Genomic DNA, 20,725 nt, shown 5'->3' on the forward strand with positions numbered 1-20,725 from the left:
ATGTGCATACTACTTATTTCCACGGTGTAGCTTGTCAACCAAGATACTGGTTCTATTTCTGCTTTTGCAAAGGGTTATGAAGAATCTAAACCTGAAGGGTTTCACTTGTTTTATTCCTTACTCAACTCCACACTGGCACACCACCTGCTGACAGCCTAGTGTTGCTTTCCATGTTTATTAAAATCCTGTCCCTATGTGAGCCCAAGACCTCTGACCCTGTGATGCATGGCTGCACAAGCCAGAGCAGCAGCATTCGTCAAGACTCTGAAAAGAGAAGGTATTGAGGGAAAGGGTCTTCAGGCCACTGGTGGTATATTGATAAAAATGAATAAGCTCAACTGTTCAGCATTTCAAGCCAAGCAGTGGGAAACGAATTGTCTCGCAGCCGAATGAGAAGCAAGCAGTCAGACAGCTTATCAGCAAGCAGTTAATGAGACTCTGGTATTCTGGGAATCTCTTTCATCCAGGCACAAAGTTAGCAAAAGGAGCAATAATTGTATGTTAATATCCCATCCTCTGTTCCAGGCATCTCCTTGTCTCCCAGGTGCAAAGGTCAGTTTAAGTTTCTTTTGATTCCACACTGTTTTAAGGTGTTTATATATTTTAATGGTTGCAGATATGCAGTTGGATTGTGGTGCACTGATCAGAAATGTATTAAAGCACCACCTTTTGTCTTTTCTGACATTTCTTTGTATACCACTACTGTGCAGCTCCATAAGGCTGAACTTCCTGTTCCTATTTTTGGCAATGTTTGATGTTCTTTTCCATGTATTTGCTTTGATACTCCATGAGTAGCACCCTTGAACCTCACAGGCTATTCTAAGAGGAAACTGTGACAAAACAGTTGATCCTGATAGCGAAATTAAGTGTGTCTAGAGAGAATTGACAGCAACTAATGACCCTCCCTTCCCTTTCTCCAAGTTGCAGCTGACTGTACATTAAGTTAACCAAGCATTCTTGAACATAATAATGCTGGGATTTGACAGATACAATCATCCTGTCATCTTTAACACTGTTTGAGGTATCCTGATTCACTGACTTTGCCTCCTTAAATAACCCAGTGGTAGATATTCATCTCCCCTTTCCTCTGACTTCTCATGACACCTTGATTTGGTCTGGATCTCCAGACCTCAGCCCATCTGTTCTACCTTAACTCGCAAGAATACCTTAACACCACAATTTCTGGAACTTCTGGTGCGAGGAAGACATGAGTGATAAAAAAGGAGGGAAAGGCTGAGAGAGCTGTGTGATCATCCTTCTTTTCCTCTGCTCACAACATGAAGGGTACACAGTTGCACCAATGGAATTTGTGTTCCTCAGTGCCAAGATCACGATTTTCTTGTCCCTGTTAGACACTAAATAGCCATTTAGGATAATAAATGGAGGGATATTTCCTATGGAGGTCGCTAGTGGTGCAGTCTCTTTAAAAGATTTGTCTCTACAAGTAACTAGTGTGTCTAATCATCTCAAGGGTCAATTGTAGAGAAGAAGATTAAGACTGGTCTGATCCAATTAGCAGGGATTTGAGGAAGAAACAAAAAAACTGACATAGATTAACCTTTAATAAATCCTCAGGCACAAGTCTGGGGACTTGACACAGGTTCTGCATAGCTATAAAAGTATGTGCTCATTTTGGTGTGTGTGGTCTTAATGGGATCACTGCTGCAAGGGGCTTTGCCCCTCCAACTGGTGTTTTTCTGTTTGGTGTGTGTACCTCAGCTGAGACGGCACAGAGCATCCAACTCCCTCTGCAGCTGCATCCAGTCTGGAACACTGTCATTAACCACCCAGGGGGAAAACCTCATGCCTTCTTTTGCTCAGCTCAGAGCTCAAGGGTGAAACATTGGATGACTTCCCTAAGTCACGCAGGTACAACACGGAGCATTAGCCCTGGGATCACCAACCAAAAATTACTGTCCACAACAAAGAACTTCTCTACCTGGAGACAGAAGAAGCAACAAGAGTTAATTCTAAAGTAATAGCACAAAGACCATTAGGAAATTGGCACAAGTTTCTATTGCACAAAGGTATTTGTAGAAAAAGCACTCCCTGTACTTCTGTTTTGTGTTGCCACTAAAATTCCATGAAATCTAACTGTAACAATTAAACTAATGAAGATTCAGCAGATGTTGGATCTATGATATTTTATAGCATTATTTTAATTGGAGAAAGATTGCTAAAATATTAATGAAAGCATGCTCATTTTGCTTCTGGATTCACAAAATGCCTCTCTTCAATAGCTTGTTCCTATTTCCAGTTCCCACTGTTGCTTCTTCATCTTACTAGTATGACAGCAAGAGGCAAAAACAAAGAACTAATAGTCTTTGTGCACTGAACTGTTGAATGTACGCTGTGAAGAGGACAACACAGAGGCTGACATGAACATATTCTTTCCTCTACGAGTGCACCTTGGAAACATGTCCAATTGAAGCCAAGTGGAATTCAGACCCCCCCAAATTTCCTTTTGATTATGTCCATACTGTTAATTTTGATTTTGTCCATACTGTATGAACAAAAGTCACAGGAGATTTTCCAAGTCTTGAGCTTTAAACTGCAAACCTCATTTTGGATTAAATACTCCATAGTAAATTGGGAGGTTTTCATAGAACAACTGTGTTTGACTTACTTTGAAAAGATAAAACAACTTCGAGTTTTGCACTCAGCCTAAGTCACAGGATCATACCATCTAGGCTTGCCATGAGGCCTTGCCTTTTAGAACATTTCTAAAGGCCTAGAGTGAATGAGTGAATTCTCTTTTCTGACTGGCTGCCAGGAGAAGTTCTCTTTTCTGTCCCCACAAGAGAAACCTCAAATTCTGCCATTTCCATAACAAGCAATCCTGTGCCCTTTTTTTTTTTTTTTTTTTTTTTTTTTTTTTTTTTCTTTTCTGAATCACTCTGCTATACGTGCCTCTCTCCTGTTATACATCTGTTGTGGCACAAGCTCATTTCCCCACTGTCATTTTCTGAGTCAGTATTTGTACTTCTGTCTCATATTATGAAGAAAACATCTCTAGTGGCAATACATTTTAATTGGTATGAAAATATTTGGTAGCATAGTCAGTAACACCCACAATTTTCATTTATTGCTTCTCTCTCTATGGAATACTGGTATCATCATCCACTTTTAAATTACATTATTCAATCTCTATTTTTTATTTTCACTCATGGGACTCCTAGTTTTAAAGCAGTCCATTCTACTAATATGTCAGACTCTTTTCAAGGAAGTATCCTAGAGATGTGAGAAGGGAATTTAATCATGACACAAACATCAGTAGACTTTACACTAACATCTTCAGCTGCACTTACAGCCAGAGCCTGACACAGGATCAGATAGGACCATAACACAAAGCTACTCCTGAAATTTCTGTGGGCAGGTCTTCTTGACCAGCAGATGTGAGCACATACCAAGCTGATTTCTGTTGGGAATGTCCCATGAGGGAAATACCCATGCCCATGTGTCCTGTGTATTCCACATTGCTAAAATATCAAAGCCTTTAGACCTGCAGCAATTTTATGAAATTTTACTTATATATAACATAGATTATGGTAATGAATATGCACTGTGGGTGGCAGGAAGAAGTCTATAAACAGGCTGTTGTCTATTCAGAAACATTCAGGTAACAAGAAGAGCCTTTTGAACGAATATGCACAACATTTCTCTCTCCTACGCATACATGCATCCATATCCACCAAGTCAACTGATCTTCCAGTGATACATTTTATATAGAGCCTACAAAAGGGAAAAAATACTTGTCTCTGCTTTCTGTCCTTTGGAATAAAGTGCATACAGGGCATTGTGAAAAAGATCTTCTAGGTTCTAAACTAAAATGTGGTTTTGTGCCCCTTCTGTATTGATTGTCTCCACAACAGAGGCACTAGTTTCCTCTAATTTCACAGTTAATTCCTCTATTTTTAGAAGCTAAGCCAGACAGAGTGGAAGGGCATCGCTTTCTAAAGAAGAAACTTGGAGCTCAAATTTTGGCTGCATTAACCTGGGCCTAACTTTATGTGTGCCAGCACAGCTAAAGGGTGCAGACCTCTCCTTTGCCTCACTCAACCTCCCACACACCCATGGACCAAGCCCAGAGCCACAGCAGCCAGGAGGCACTCGTGGTGCCAGCACCATCCTTGCAGGGGAATCAGCTCTCTCTAGGAAGGGAAGGGGCAGGCTGCCATCCCTGCTCCCAGTGCTGAATGAGGCACAACACAGTCCGAAAGAAAAATAAACACACCGAGACAAAACTTTAGCCACTTCCAGGAAACACTGTTTTGTGCTTCTCACTAATTCCTCATTTAGATGGACGTTCTTCCAGCATGTATCATGAGAAACACCATGAGAAACACCAGAATAGATGAAGAAGAGAGGCACTGCTTACATTCTTGTACTCCAAAGTCAGCCAGAAGGGACAACAACGATGGGGCATTGGGTGAAAACCTGTTACAGCAGCCTTAGCCATGTGCTGGGCAGGTCTGAGAGCCAGCCATCAGCCCCTGTGACTGCTCATGCAAACTAAACCTACAAACCTACAAACTCCTTGGCAGCATCTTGGGCCTGGCTCAAACGTGGGTCTGGAGGTTGAACCAAAAGGAACACCTCTTGCTCTGGAACCAAAGCATGACCTAGAAGGGGGCATTTATTTGCAAAGAACCTGGGCTGAATTCTGATTTGTGTCACATTTGGGATAAAACTAGGATTAAGTTATCCTGTGCTTGCACTGCTGTCAGGTAGATCAGCTCAGGACTTCTGTCACTCAAGCAGGTAGCACACAGAGCATAAATCTGCAAATATTTACACACAGACGTGCAAAACCCACTATCCATTCTATTTCATGGGTCATTAAGATCGTCTGTAGCGCTTTATATGCAGTTATGAATAAATTAATTGTAAAAAAATAAACAGTGGTCTTTATTTAGAGACAAAACTCACTTCCAGGAGTCCTTCTAAAAAATGCCAAACCAAACCAAAATAAAACAAAATAAAACATTGAACAAAATAAAAAAACTGAAGAAAATAAAAAACTGAAGAAATATAAGCATGAGATCCATACGAGAACAAAGAAAGTGTAATTCTCTGTCTATGAAAACCACACAAAGTTGGGCAGAAAAGTGAAAGAATGCATTTAAAAGAAACAAACAAGAAAAAAAAAAATTCCAAAGGAGTCAAAAGACGAGAAGACATCTACAGCCTCGCACCCCGGCGGGGGGTGCGGTGCCAGCATCCCCCGGGGGCTGCCCGCTCTCTCGCTCCCTGGTCTGGTTCGCTCCGTCTCCCGCTCCGTGTCTGGTTCCCGCTCGCTGCCGCCTCCCGGCCATCGGCACGTCCATGCTGCCATCTAGTGCCGCCGCCCCGCTGCGCACCCGGCCCCGCCCGGCCCGCAACAGGCGGCACCGCACCCGCACCGCGGGCCCGAGCGCCCCGGGGACACAAACCGAGCCGGTGGGCGGTCTGCAGCACAAGGCCAGGAGCTGAGGAAGCTGGGGGTATTCAGCCTGGAAAAAAAGAGGCTCAAGGATGACCTTATTGCTTTCTACAAGTCCCTGAAAGAAAGTTGTAGCCCGGGGAACTTCAACCTCTTCTCGCAGGCAGGTAGAGAGCACGAGGAGTCACAGTCTTAAGCTGAACTAGGGGAGCTTCTGCTTAGACATTAGGAAGATGTTATAGAGAAAGAGTGATGACACATTGGAGCGGGCTGCCCAGGGAGGTGGTGGAGTCACCATCCATGGAGGTGTTCAAGGAAAGATAGAACACGGCGCTTTGCCATGGTCTAGGTGACAAGGTGGTGTTCGGTCACAAGTTGGACTCAATGATCTCAGAGGTCTATTCCAACCTGTGATTCTGTGACTTACCGGCTTTCCATCTTTCTTAATGTGCAGAAGTGGTTTTGACAGGATGACAGAACATCTTCTCAGAGCTGGCAGTACCAACTGCCAGCCAAGGGGAACAGCCCTCAGTGGCATTGCTGAGGCCCAGGGTACAACTCTGGTGTTTGACATGGCTCCATGAGTAACGGGAATGGGCACAGGCAGCAGCAGACAGAAGATGTGCAAACACCTGGGGTGAAATACAAGTGGAGTTTCTTCCTAAAGTTTCTTCCCATGCAGCAGGAGACCAGCGTGGCCATGCAGTTCTTTTAGGACTTTAGGACTCTAAAGGTTCAGTAAACTAGACGATGCTACAAGCATCTGCTTACGTGGGGAGTCAGCCAGCCCCTTCTTCCCATTGCCCCTTCATGCGGGAGGTTTAGCGTGGTCATTGAGATGGAGGTGGAGCATCAGCCCAGCCAGAAGAGGAGGCAGGGAGAGTTTTCCCTTTGTATCAGAAGTACCCTTTAAAAAGTGCCTCTTTAGAACTTTCATAACATTTACACAGTCATCAATCACTAAGCAGCAGCTTGGGAAATAAGGCCAGACCACCAACTACCAAGAATACCTGAACTGGCGGTAGTAGAAGTCCAGGAGTCCTTCCTCCCTCCCGCCTGCACTAGTGGGTTGCACAAGCAGCCACCCAGGCCCCTGGCAGGAGGAGAGATCAATACTTTCAAACAGAGAATAAAGGACTTTCCTGATATCCCATATTTCATTTATACAAGAATCATCCAGGAGGAGAGGTGACATAGCTTCTCTGGATAATCTTCATATCCCAGAATCAATTTCTGTGATTTCAGAATATGTATGGGGTGAGATTTACTAACAGCCCCCTCATATCTTGGCCCTGTGCTGCTCCGTCAGGTCTCTCCAACTTGATTCAAATACTTCTCTTTACCAAATCCCAAAGGAGCAGAAACTCTCTGCCCTGTTATTCTGCTTTGCCTGCTTGAAAAGTGAGATGCAGAGTTATGGCAAGCAAAGCAGGCAAAATAAAACAAAGCAAAACATAAACAATCCAGAAGACTCTGAATGCTTCAAACCCACCAAGCCAGGGAAACAGGAATAGGTCACATGAAACAGCAGAATGAAGCTGAGGCTGGTGAGGAATTAGCAAAATAGGAAGGGTGGAAAACTGTTTCAACTTTCTGGTTTGTTTTGTTTTTCTGATGCAAAGCCCTAATTTGCTAGGAAAGCAATTCTACAAAGTCACAGTTTTCATTAAAAAACAAGCAACTCTAATCCTCACTGCTGCAGAAACTATGGGAACAAAGCATGGAACTGCACTCTAGCATATCCAAACAGCAGGATAAAACAAGCAAGAAACAATATTATTGGGTTTGAATCCTTAGGGAATTTAAGTCCAGTTTCTTGTGGGAACTACATTTCCATATTTAGTATTATAAGGACTGAATGGATGAAAGACTACAATGATGATCACAACAAGAGTATTGTAATAAGAGCAAAAACAAGGAACAAAGTGTGCACTAGAAGTGGGTTTGTACAAAAAAAAAAAAAAAAAAAACACTTGGTTAAGGATCTCACACTCTGTGCTGATAGACACTGCACCAAGACTGGAACTCCCAACATCCTTGGATTTATTTTTTTCTATGAAGGAAACTGTTAATTTTAAGCATCTGGAGTTAAGGTCCTGAACAGCCAAGAAGCTCAGGTCACAGAACCCAAACCAATTTCCCTGTTTCATGCTGATCAAGCCAGTATTTTGCAAGATGGCCCAGCAAAAAGCACCTCACAATTTTGGTGGGTGTCCAGTTTGTTGAGCAGTTCTCCCCTTGGCAGGGGACAAATTTGGTTCTTAGTTTTGCCTTTTGATGTCTCACACACCAACTTTCATTGTGTAAACAGATACACCATCCACTTTATAATATTTCGTAATTCTGGGGTTAAGAGAGTGGAGGCCCTTGATTATGCTGGAATTCAGTACCTTGTAGGACAGTCCTAGTAGTACTGCACTCTGCCACAGAAAAAAGGAAAATTCCTTTATGGAGGCCATTACTGGTCATTTCTTAAAAGCTGGTGCAAGGAGCAATCACCAGTAACTTTCTTCAGATTTGTAATTTTGCCTGCCAGATTTAAGGGCCAGCTTCAGAAAAGTATGAAGGGAATATGTTCCTGCCAAGACACTATTATTAGGAAAAACTATTCATGGAACAGCCTTGCTTAGAGGTATTACTGTGGCACTGCAAACTGCTACTAATAATTATTAAGTGGCTCATAAGAGCTTAGTCTTAGGAAAGTGAGTTCACATCTCCCATGGATGAAATAAACACATTTTTTACATTATTTATTCCTATCAAAGAAAGTTTCCCACTAATAGCAGTGGAAGATGTTGATCAGCTCACAGACTTCTTTAAAATCAGCTTAAGGACAACATTGCAATCACAACAGCATTATGTGGGGGCATTTTTGTCAGCATTGACAATTTTTATCCTGTACAAATGGTGGTGTTTAACAAAGACATATGTTTACACAGATGGAGGAGGGAGGTTGTAGTAATGGTGTGATTGAAAGTAAATTGGATTGGTTGAGTAGCTGATGCCAGCTGCCGTTTCAGTCTAGGAGTAGGTGGGTACTCGAGATGGGCTCCAGTCACTGGGACCAGATATTGGAAGTTTGCTGGGTACCTCCTATCATCCATTTAGATGATCCTAAACCCAGCAGCAGCAGCTGAGAGCTGGCTCAGGGTTCAGAATTCAGTGAGGCATTTTGAGTTTGGGTGTTCCTATCCTGAAAGAAGGAATGGCATTTAAATACACATCTCTTTAGGGGCAGGCACACAGCACACAGATGAAGGCTAAACTTAAGCCTCCTTACAGCTCTCCAAAAGGAAACTTTATTTAAAGACCACCCTCTTTCTCTTCCTCGATGGTGGCCAGACACACAGACAACTGTACTGTTGTTTAGCCAAAATAGCATGACATTGTTCTTGCAGAAGAAACACGGGTCCTAGAGGGCTAATGTTTTCACTGGTCAAAAAGAGGTTTCTAAAGATAAAAGGTCATGTTCAGAATTTGTGTCTTTATGAGCTACCACTACTGGAAGATTGAAGTACCTCAGAGCTAATGGGAATGACAAATTTTTCTACTTAGTACCAGGCTCACATGAGCAAAGGGTCTGTTCCTCCCCACATATCTGTTTACAGACCCCACTGCAGTCTAGTGGTGTTGGGATGAGGGACAGAAATGGACCAGGAAGGGCTGGGCTACATTCAAGTTTTCACTTCACTTTTGTGGCATTAGGGTTTTTCTTGTCCTCTTCCTAGGCAATTAATTTAAATTATGCAGGAAACTCTTACACATTCAAGGTCTTCACAAATAATGGTCAGGTGTAGCTCTCCCTTGTAGTTAACCAGATATCCATCCATTCTACACTCTACAGACAGGTCTGAATCATGCTTCCCTATGTATATTATGAACAGTGTCTCAAGAAAGCATTTATTAAAATTTAGACACATTACAATTTTTAAAATTTCTAAAGCTATTTTTTGTGTTTTATCCTAATAACTACTATTTCTTTTTCATAATTTCATAATAAAATCATAGACCCTTTATTCACTGAATTGCAACTGCCTATTTAGCTTTACCTGCATCAGGTTCATTATACTGGGGGTGGTGTGTGTGTAAGGCTGAAGAAAAAGGACAACAGCACAATATGACATTCTCAACTTCTTTAGCCAGTCACACAAATATGAACTACAAACCTAATATTAGAGAGGGCATGACTTGTGAGACATCCCAGGTGAAGAACTAGCCATTGCCAGCTTTCTTTTACAGGTTTCTAGCTTTGAAGAGGGTAATACACACCTATTTGATAATAATCACCGTGAAATTATGTTTCAAGAAGCTGTTTTCACAGTGAAGGCCTCTATACAAAAAACCTATTTACTTTTTTTTTTCTTAGAACAAAATTTTGTAGACTGGCAGAGAATTTACATTGTTGAAGCTATAACAGTGAAAAAGGTTTCAAAACCAGTCATTTATTTTATATTTGCTTAGGCTGCTGAAAGGTTCAGATATAACTTCAATTAAACAGCAGGAGTATCCTTCGAGCAGGAGTAATTTACTTTACAAACAGCAATGCATTTTATACACCAGAACATCTACACATATGGAGAAACAAAAGCAGCTACATCGACTATAACAATGAGATTGCTTCAGTAGCCTAAATGACAGAGTTAATGCTCACCTATGTTAAATGGCTGCTATTTTCCTATTATAGGGGATGATATATCTTCATTGTTTCAGTAATGTAGCCAACAATTGAGAGCTAAGTAGTAGCCACTCTTCATCTTCAGTAAGCTTTACAGGTATTTTATATGCAAAGAAATAGACTCCTTAAAATATGCCATTTACTACATCCCACTGAATTACAGTGTATAAACAATAATGGTTATTTGCTAAAACATTACAGCACATATTTGTTGTAGTAAAGGAGGTAAAGCCATGAAACCCAAGGACAACGTATAAGCTTCTAGTTTTATACCGAGATTGTGAACCTGAATCCCATTGTCAACATTGAATTTGAGACTTCCAGATGAATAATACAGGGATTTGCAATCAAAAATCCATTATGGCAGTTTAAGTTTTTATCCAGAAAAAAAGTTAATCTTGTAGTAATGTAAATTAAATCCTTGCCTTTAAACAGTCTCATGTAAAGCTAAATTAGTGCTGCTCCTCTGGCCGGGAGGAGCAGCCTTTTGCAGAGGAAAAGTCTCTTTGCCTGTCAGTTGCCTTCCAGCTTCCTTCCAGCCTTCCCAAAACCAGGACTGACTGTGCTGGATCACGTACCTACCGTTTAAAGTTAAATACAAAACAATACACCATGGATACCTGCCCAGTAAAGGAAGCATAGCCAAAAGGTCACACCACAAAAGGGACACTTAGGTGTGCTATCACTTTCCACCTGTGCTATACGAAGCGGCAGGAAGGAACTTTAACCAAAACATACTCTTGACGGGTAATTAAAAAGAAACACATTTATATAAGATATATAATACTGTGTATATGGGGAGACTAGAAAGGAGACAATACCTCCTTAGAGAAATGTTAAAGATTAAAACCAACTAGTAACATTAATTGCTGGAAAGAGCACAAATACCACAGTCAGGGTGGTGTTTAACTCCAGTGAAAGCAACAGATGCCTTGGGCACCTTATGCAGGCAGGACTGCTGAAATAGATCATGTTGTGCAAAGCTTTTGAAATACACCATATGCAAAGATAGCTGATTTTATTTTTTTTTTAAATTCAAAAGGGTATTTGCTACCAGAAGTTCTTTGCTACCAAGAACTTCCACTAATCAGTAAGAACTACCTTGAGATGAAAATTGGCTTTTCACCATGCCTTTCAACATCCTGGTGCAGCAAATGTATAACTCAATAAGGGAAGTTTGGAACCTTTTAAAGAAGGTTTGACTCTGCTACTCCAGCCCAGAGAAGTTGATAGTGCAAAGGTCCCTCTTAAAATGGAAGGCGTTTATTTATGAAGTGAAGCATGAACTAAGAATCAGAGACAGCTCACAAAATTTTGCACTTCCCAGGATTCCTGAGCAATTTGGGTAAACAGATTCTGTTGCGCAGTCTGTAAAATCAGGCCCGGAGAAAAACTCTTTTTTAAAGACCTCGTGTTATGTATGTTCACGTGTCTGTGGGATCTTAGGTGTGAACAGTGTGCCAGCTGCTCCCTGCTAGCTCGCCATGGGCTCACGAGGGATCTCACCCTCCCCTTCCACCAGCAAACATCCAGAGGGGCAGTTCCCACAGAGAAGTTGACACAGCACCGAGGGTTAGCATGCCAGGACCCTGAAAAGACCTCAAAGAGAAGAGGTTTGAAACAGCTAAGTATTACCTCTAACAGTACCCTCAGCTTAACTCGGTGCTCTGATAGGAAATGAAAACACCACTCCTGTCATATGGGGGTTTGTGGTATTCAGATTTCTGTAACTGCTACTTAAAAGACCTTTGTTATGCCAGTCAGACATATTGCCATGCACTGCTGGCACAGAAGTGCCTTTGACGTAAGAAGTTTGATTTCGCTTGTGATTTTATTCAGCTCCTTAGAAACAATAGTCAGAGTAGCACAAGCAGCACTGGCTGATCATCCTGAACTGCTGCCACTGGGCAAGTCTTAAACACTGCAGAAATTATTTAGCTACCAAGTTCTGTATCTTGGTAGCCACGAAAAGAGAGGGCTGCTGGGAACTCAATCGAGATAGCAGCCTTCAGATCCTAACAGAATAAACAACTTCTACCATGACAACTGGCACAAAAATCTGTTAACAGTGTGCATCTCCTCTGAGATGTGTTTGTATCTTGAGTCTTTAACTGCTTTAAGGGATCTTAATTTATTCCACAGAGAAAGCTCTAACTCTTGCAGTCACTTGTATGGTGCAACATGCACATAAATAAACAGTAACTCGAAGAAACTTTAAAAGAATGTTATTCTGCTGTGGCACATGTGACATCTTACCTTGCTCTCCATGTGTAACCTATATGGATGCAAAGTACTGCAAATTTACATCAGCTTTTTTCAACCCTATTCAAAACCTGCAATGCAGGCTAAACAAAGCCTGCCCTCTGTAAACTACAAATAGGACAATTTCTTTTTCTAATAGCTTTATACTAAGCTTTAGAGCAGGAATCTCAACAGGCAGTCACCCCTGGGGCTAATTAGATGCTGTACCTCACTGAAGAAGTCTCCAGTGACCCCTCCACTCACTCCCTTTTGCCAAATCATGCGCTTTCAACTTTTCCTGAAGAATTACAATCAGCATCAGAGACGGGTTGAGACGTTATTCTCATCTCTTATCTGTTTTCAGCCCTTAATTTTAACAGACAGGGGTTGTTAACGTTTTAGGCACTCAGAATAATTAGGTACAGACAAAGAAACAGGAAAGACTATGTAATCCAGCCTTCTGCCAAAGGAATATGGGAAAGAATGGTGCTGCTAATTTTTATTAGGTGTGTTTTTAAACTCTGCCAGTTGACAGCTCAAACGTTGTCAGAGGCAAAAAAGGCGCACCCACATTTTATTTTCCATTGCAGGCAGTTACAGGAGTACTTCACACCTGCCAGTTTGCATCTGCCTAGGTAGTCAGTGTTTTCTTCCAAATTAGCCCCACACAGTACCCCCCTCACCAGCTTACACAGCCTGTGGCAAAACTCAGCCACATCAGCTATTTTTGTACAGAGTAAGCCATAGGTGGAGTGGGAAAGCCAGAGTATAATGTATTTCACTGTACAGCAGAATGCTTACAGTGCTTTGACAGCTGCTCACAGAGGCACAGCTAAGAGCCTCAGTTTTGCCTCTACCTATCCCATCAGCAGTTACTCTTCTTATGAGGAAACATGGTAGTGATTATTCCATTATGCTCTACACAGTGATAACCCTAGGACAATTCAGGAGCTTCCACCATGATGTAAGCAGTGACTTCCTTGGCAACTAAGCACCTTGCAACATTGCAAAGCAATACCAGTGCCATGTCTCCCAGTTCAGCTTTTTAGAAGCCTCTAATTCTGCAGTAATTTTTTTCTGTCATATCTTTAGGGCAGAGGAAAAGGATTTTCTTATTCTTCATCTGACCTCTAAAAAAGTACAAGCATAAAATTAATGAGTCTGTGCTATGACTTCCTCTCCCCAGTTTTATCAAAGAAATTTCTCCAGAAGTGTTGATTTTTCTTAATTTCCCTAATGAAATATGACCTACATAGCATCAGTTATTAAAAGAAAGCTAATGTCCAAAAATCCCCCCTAAGAATGAATTTGAGATAATATCCTCAAGAATCATCTGCTTACCCACTTTTTACAAAAAACTTTGTTTGAAATGTAAGCATGTTGTACACATATACAAAAGCCCTGCTGTGACACACAGCAAAGGACTCACCGTGACTGGTTATCTGCATTTCTCTCTGCCGAATTAAAGATGAATACACTTCTAAAACCACAAGTAGCTTAAAAGAATGCCAGAACATTTAAGAGGGCACCAGATTTTCTTTAGATATGTAAAAAGGCACCAGTCATGCTTTGTTTAGTTATATTATCCTTTATTATTTTACAATGTATTTCAAAAACTTTTACAGATGCCTTAAACTGTTCTACAAGAGCTGCAATACTGTCATAAAAGCACACCTACGACCGAATGCACAAACGAACTGTAATACCTACTGGTATTGAACCATTAATATCCAAAGGGTGGAGTCTTTTAGTAAATAGATGTGCAGTAATGCAAATGCAAACAGATGTTAATGCAGAAAAACAAAACTCTGCATTCATGGCTATAGAACAGAGGACTTTTCAAACACATTTGGTACTGTAACATTCTAGACAGCAATATGAATAGCATTACATATTTAAAGCAATACATGCCCTGAAAAGCCTGTATTTTCAATCTGTGCGTGTAAACCTGAATCAAAAATAAACTAGATATATTAAAAAACATGAGACATCTAGTCTGCCAACAAGATTTTGTTTTATTTTTTTTTCTTAGAATGACAATTAACCTGGGTGGGTGAACTCTGACCTGCATTATTATTATTATTATTATTATTTTACATTATCATATCCTCACATTTCTGTAGCACTATGACAGTCTGTGGGATTTTTTTATTTATTCCTTGTGCATAGGCACAGGAGAATAGCTTCGATGCATTAAATTTCTTTTCTGAGTCTCCAAGTGGTAAATATGATTCATATTATAGCAAATACATTACCACAAAAAAGCACTGTATAATGACATTTATAACATGTTTCAAAGTTCTCAGCTGTATTTCTCTGATGCAACAAAGCAGGGGCAGTGCAGCTTTCAAGCACTGTGCATTGAATCCTCTCACACACAGTGTTTACTAACAGCTCAGATATATGTTATTCTCTACCTACAGAAGTTCTGCTTTTATTATCACTTCTGCTCACAGGAATTACTAAGACATCTTTAAACTTATACTGTCTGTAAGTTACAGGGCAAAGCCAATTGTTTGCATCTGTTTTTAAGCCAAGCTGATGTATTTTCATGGGAGTCTCATGGAAGACAATAGGAGGAAACAGTAATTGCATATCAGGATTGTTAGGGGAAAACAAACAAAATAAAGAGTCAAATTTTACGAGTGTGGCACTGTGGCAAAAGAGGCATTCTGTCCTGCTTTATAGTTCAAGTTTAAAGTTTTAGTTACCATTAAGTATTTCCTAACAGTAAACACCATTTCTTAATCAAATATAGTCTACATTCCTCTATTCTCTGGAGGCAGAGCTGCAATGGGTCATCACTACATTAGACCACAGCTTTTTCTGCTAATCTTCCCAGCTAGCCTAAACAGCAGTCAGTGGTATTTATTAGTTATATATATGTATATATATATTTATATCAGTCAGTCACACCCATCATTACAAATATGTTCTAGTTTATTTACTGTACAATGTATGTATACATATTTGTGTTTTTTTCAATCCCTTTTTCCTTATCTTAAGCACTCCAATGGTTAAGGGCAGGCTGGGAAAAAAATCAATATATATATAAAAGGGTTACACATTTCAAGTCTGTAGTGATTCTAGTTTAACAGCAAAAGGGGATCCTCGTGCTCATGCTGTGAACACGGCCGGCAAAAACAAAGGCAAAAAAAAAAAGAGGCAGACTGTATTTTTCTCTGGAGTCAAAATCTAGAAAATTGAACAAAACAGTGCTAGTCCAGAGGGATGTACAAATGAAAAGGGCATTTCATTCAATGTACAACTGGAACTATTAAGAATTTTCTTTCACAGAGGCCCTGAGACGAGTTGAATGGATTCTCTCTACCATGTGTTTCATGTGAAGTCAAACTTAACTTAAAGCTCTATAGGTATAGCATTAACATTTGGTATATAACAGTGGACCCATTTTTAAAAAGTGAAGCAATAAAACCTACAAGAAAAACTAATGGAGGAACAATTTGACTGGAGGCCTCTGTCCTTTGAGCCCTGTCCTATCAGGCTAAACGTCCAATAAAATGTAAAATGCAGCATACATTTGCTTAATCTAAAATTTCCGTGATGATTTATTGCAAATTGCACTTGGCAGTTCACCACACCAATGGAAAACTGGCCCCCTTGTTGGTTCATTCACAGTCTTTCAACACCAAATACAAGTCACCAGTAGAAAGATCTCGATAGAAAGTTTGCTGCTGTGCTAAGCCAGCTTGCTGCACCTTCTGGGTGTGACCCAACACGAGACACTGCCTTGTCCTGTTCCTTAGTAGGGCTCTCGTCTTCTGGCAAATACTCGGGTAGATCTGTGTTCTGCTCTACTTCCACCGGAGTATCTTGGAACGGAACTAGCATCTGGTAAAACACAACAGATTAAAATTATGTCAAATGTAACTTAAAAGAATGAATCACATGTTCAGGGTGACAGGCATGCACATTGTGAGACTCCTCCCCATTGCCCTATAGAGCAAGAACATAAATAGAAACTACTATGCCTAGAAGATACACAAGAAAAACTTTGGTTTAATAGGGGAGAGAAAGGATCAAATAAATACAGATTACATTTTGGAGTAGCTGTGAAACAAAAAGCACATCAGCAACTCCAACCAAGAAAACCCACCATGTTCATTGTGACCCTTTTCATATCATTACGGAGATAATTACAGTACTTTTGTCCTTCTTCTGAACAATAATTTCTGTATAACTGTTCTATGGATTCATATCTTGACATAGGATACCCTTGATTCCCCTTGTACTGGATGTGTAGCACTCATACTAAAAAAAAAATTGCCTACTATCAGATGTTATGGGCACAGAGATGCTGATATTTAAGATACAGCTGAGCTGTAGCAATTGGTATTTAGAAAGATACAGATCCTACCTCCTCACCACTTTCACTTTTCACAACTTGCTGTGCCTTCATAACTTTGGTTGATGCTATTGCTGTTGCCAGCGCCTACAAATACACAGGAAAAAAGCCAGAGCTCAGTGCAACAGAATGCAATGATGGGAGGATCTGGAGGGTTACAAAGCACTTACCTCTGCTTTCAAATCTGAGCGAATTCGGACCACGCACCTTTGAACAGCCATTTGAAAGGTAAAACTAATAACACCTTTAATTTTCAACAAGGCTTCTTCACAAAGATTCCTTCGAGACTGAAAAACAAACAGAAGTCCCACAACTAAAAAACACACCATGTGAAAATGCTCACAGTTAATTGTTAAGGTGTTCCTGTATGTCTCAAAGCACATGGTTACAAAGTGTGGTTGAGTAACAGAAGAACTAAGACTTACGTTTTAGTGCACAAATATTACTCTCTTGCCACAAAAGAAAAATTTGCTTACACTTTAGAAGTCAAAGAAGGATGGAATCAACTGTAAATAATTAGAGAAAAGTGCTGAAAAGGAAAGAATGTTTTTCTCCGTGTGATCAGCTAAACAGTCCCCTCTGGTTAAGTTCTGATTGACTGAAGTGCTCATTGATGAGCAGTTAGTGTTTAAGTTGCTATTTATCAGACACCTTGGCTCCATACTGACTGAATGCATCAAAGCAGCTGTTGTATCTTTCTGCTGCTTCATATGTGGCAGCTCACAGACATCATGGTACAGCATACGTTTAATTCTTATTTTAAAGGGAAAATATTTGGTTGATAACCCACAGAGTGTTATGTTAAAGCAAGTGACATCACCTACTGTGCTGTAACATTACATTGACCCGTACTAGCTGCATCTGCTACATTACCTTAGAATGTTCTATTTTTTCCTTTCTAATACTTGCACAAGATGGTTGCACGAAAATAATTAAAGTCTGCTTGAAGAGACTGCTAGCACAAAGGGGATAAAAAAAGATGAACTGTATCAGAAATAAACTGACAGCCTTTACACAGGTTTAAAATAATTATATATTCAACTTTTCCTGCAAGGTTTAAAATAATTAGTTATTTCAAAGTATATTTGCATTAGTTACCAAATAATCACTAGTCAGTATTCACTGTATGCACAACAAGCAAATTAAATTCTTTTAACATCTGGAAGAAGGAACTGAAGCAGTTCTAGGGGGTTTTTTTAGCAGTTTATTATATATATGTTGAAACAATTCATTTGTGTAAGTTTATGTATTGAAATAGCTAACATTTTTGCGTTTTCAAAAAAAATTTTGTCAGATAGGCTACCTTTACTATACAAAGGAAATATTTGATGCGCACCTCAGTTTAATTCGAAATGAGGCTTTCAGTGATCAGGTAACTGGTGAATCATTTCTTAACAGACAAAACTTATTAAGGTTCACACAAACTCCTTAAAAAGCTGACAGCTTGGCAGCCACCAGCTTTGCTGCACAGGTATACTTTGCAAAAGACATTTGACTGGCAGGCAGCCACAAACCCCATCAATACACAACTAAACATCTTTCTGCATGGTACTTCCGAAGCATGGGCACAGGCAAAATTTAGGTTATTTCCTTACACACCAAACCCTGATTACCATGCCCCTCACAAATACTACTAAAACGTAAAGACTAGAGAACTGAGGGGCAAGCCACAAACTCCTGCCTTGTTTTTTATCTTTACCACCGAATTTGATTATTAGGTCTTAAATTAAAACACCTGACACCACATTAAACAACAAACGACCTTTCCCCTCTCTTCCTAAAACGATCAATATCTACTATTTGAGGTTTCAAAATCCACAAGCATTTGTAGGATCTGCAACCATTCCTAACAGCAGCTTCCATTTACAAACGTCAGTGACTGAGAACACCATGTCTAAAGCTCTGTGTTTACTCACTATGCCTTTTCAAACTCATACACGCAAATTAACATTCTCTGCTACTTCAGTCAGGAATAAACTATTGAATGAAACTAAATGGCTTTTGTTGCTCACAAGCTTTATCACCCTCCCTGTCCCAACTTACCATAACACTTAAAACAGCATTACAGGGATGTTTCACTTCTGGTGAGCAACTCTTAACATTTCTTTAATCATCTGACAAAATACAGAGCTATGTGCACCAGCTATCTCAGCCTCTGCGCAGCCAGATTTTCCTTTAACAACAAGCTAAGAAAATATGCTGGTATGATCTACCTGCAGTTTTCTCTCTAGAGATGAATATCCAAATACTGTATGCTTTTTTACAATACCTTTACCTCAGCATTGCAGAGAGAAAACTCCACAAATATTGCTATGTTCCATTTGTTGAAGAAAACAAAGACATGCATTTAAGATAGAATTGGACTACAGGCAAAATATCTAAACTCACAAAGTAGAAGCGGATGAAATTTCTTGCTTGGAGATACCTGTGAACAAACAAATCAACTACAAGCTTAAAAACAACAACCTATGGGACTGAATTTAAAAAATTTCAGAGCAGAAAAGCCAATGGTGTTGACAAAGCACTGCCTTTCTAGTTAGAGCAAGTGCTGGAAGGCCAAAACTGTAAAAAATATTCGTATAAAGTGAGCTAGAGCAGCATGTTATTTCTAAAGGAATTAACTATGGTCTTATGAAAACAGAACAGTGGGTATGCTGTTGGTAAACTGAGCCTGTGGACATGCTTACTTGGCAGAATGTAAAGCAACAAAGCAAAGGATCAGGTTTGATCATTTAAAATGGGTACAAAACTGAAAGATACAGAGTCCGGAGGGCACTTGTGGATAACATGCTTAAACAGCCTACATGCTGTCTGGCAGCCGTAAAAAGGCAAACATGGCCCTGGGGTGTTATCTACAGGGGTATGGTAGATAAATCTGTAGAAGTTATTCTGACATTACATAAAGACTCAGTGAGACCTCATTAATTCAAATGCCATTCTGGTCACTACAGTAGAAAAGATCTCACAGACAATGAAAAGATGCAGCAAAACCAATTCAAAGCAAATACAGCCTTTCTAAATTAAGAATAATAATAACAAAACCCTAGTGTCTGAAATCTCTCATAAATAAAAGGAAACTTTTTTAGACCAACACACTTAAACAATCACAAGAGATCCTTAACTGAAAAATGCTGAAGGCACCTTACTTATCCTGTTCTTTCTTGAAAAAACATCAAGAAAACTGCCTTTGAACATCTTCTTTAGCTGTTCTAAGTAAGCTCAATTTATGCAAGATTTCATACACATCTCATGCTTCAAAATACAATTCACAGAAATTGTTGCCACTTGATGATATTACACAAGAAACCTGACTGGGTTTCTGGGGTTAAAATAAACCTCAGTACAGCATGCCTTATTTACACAAACTCTGAAGGTTTCCTTACCGAATCATCAAGGCCATCTATATGCAAAACCACTGTCTTGGCACGTTTATTTGTGCTGCCGAGGAAAAACTGTGCTTTCCGCCGACGGTAATTCATCTCATTCACATTGTCCATGTCTGACATGTTGGAAGACTGAAGGATATCATAGACTTCAGAAGCCAGAAGTTTCGTCTCTCCTGGTGTAGTGGTCCTTAAACAAAAAAAAAAGTACTAAGATTTCCAAGTATTTGCTTTCACGTTAGTACTGCAAAAAGCTATTGATTACATCCTTGCAACTGGAATATTCCACGTGGCACAGTCAAGACACAGCAAAAATGTTAAGCGGGGAGAGCAGAAATTGGGTAAAACTATTTCCTTTAACCAGTTCCAATTTTTTTGTCCATTTGTTGATTCCACACATTATAAACAGGTCTGTTCTCAAGCAACATGAACACAGTTTACATCAGTTTGACAAATTCAGGCCAAACATGGTAGTACATGGTCAGTGCTCCAGGGTTACTTTGTGTTGAGCTTTATTTTTTTTTGTAACAAAACTTCTCCAACTGCCTTGTGACATGTTTTGTTTCCCACTTTCCTTGCTACATAATAAAAGTAATTTCTCTGTAGAACTGGCATCTTTCCCAACGTTTTCTTCTCCA

General features: G+C 40.0%; 1 protein-coding gene across 3 annotated transcripts in view; it reads right to left on the reverse strand.

Annotated features, from left to right (window-relative positions):
• Positions 1-13,906: 13,906 nt before the first annotated feature.
• ARMC1 (armadillo repeat containing 1) overlaps positions 13,907-20,725 on the reverse strand; it is a 33,754-nt gene continuing 26,935 nt past the window's right edge. For all 3 annotated transcript variants that reach the window (XM_066331811.1, XM_066331822.1, XM_066331819.1), the window contains exons 4-7: positions 20,088-20,277; positions 16,875-16,991; positions 16,717-16,791; positions 13,907-16,190 (exon numbers count right to left, since the gene is read on the reverse strand). In XM_066331811.1, the coding sequence (XP_066187908.1) occupies positions 15,999-16,190; positions 16,717-16,791; positions 16,875-16,991; positions 20,088-20,277 (574 nt within the window). In that variant the 3' untranslated portion in view covers positions 13,907-15,998. The remainder of the gene's footprint in view (positions 16,191-16,716; positions 16,792-16,874; positions 16,992-20,087; positions 20,278-20,725) is intronic.

The sequence above is a fragment of the Sylvia atricapilla genome, chromosome 1, assembly GCF_009819655.1.
Source record: "Sylvia atricapilla isolate bSylAtr1 chromosome 1, bSylAtr1.pri, whole genome shotgun sequence".
Lineage (NCBI taxonomy): Eukaryota > Metazoa > Chordata > Aves > Passeriformes > Sylviidae > Sylvia > Sylvia atricapilla.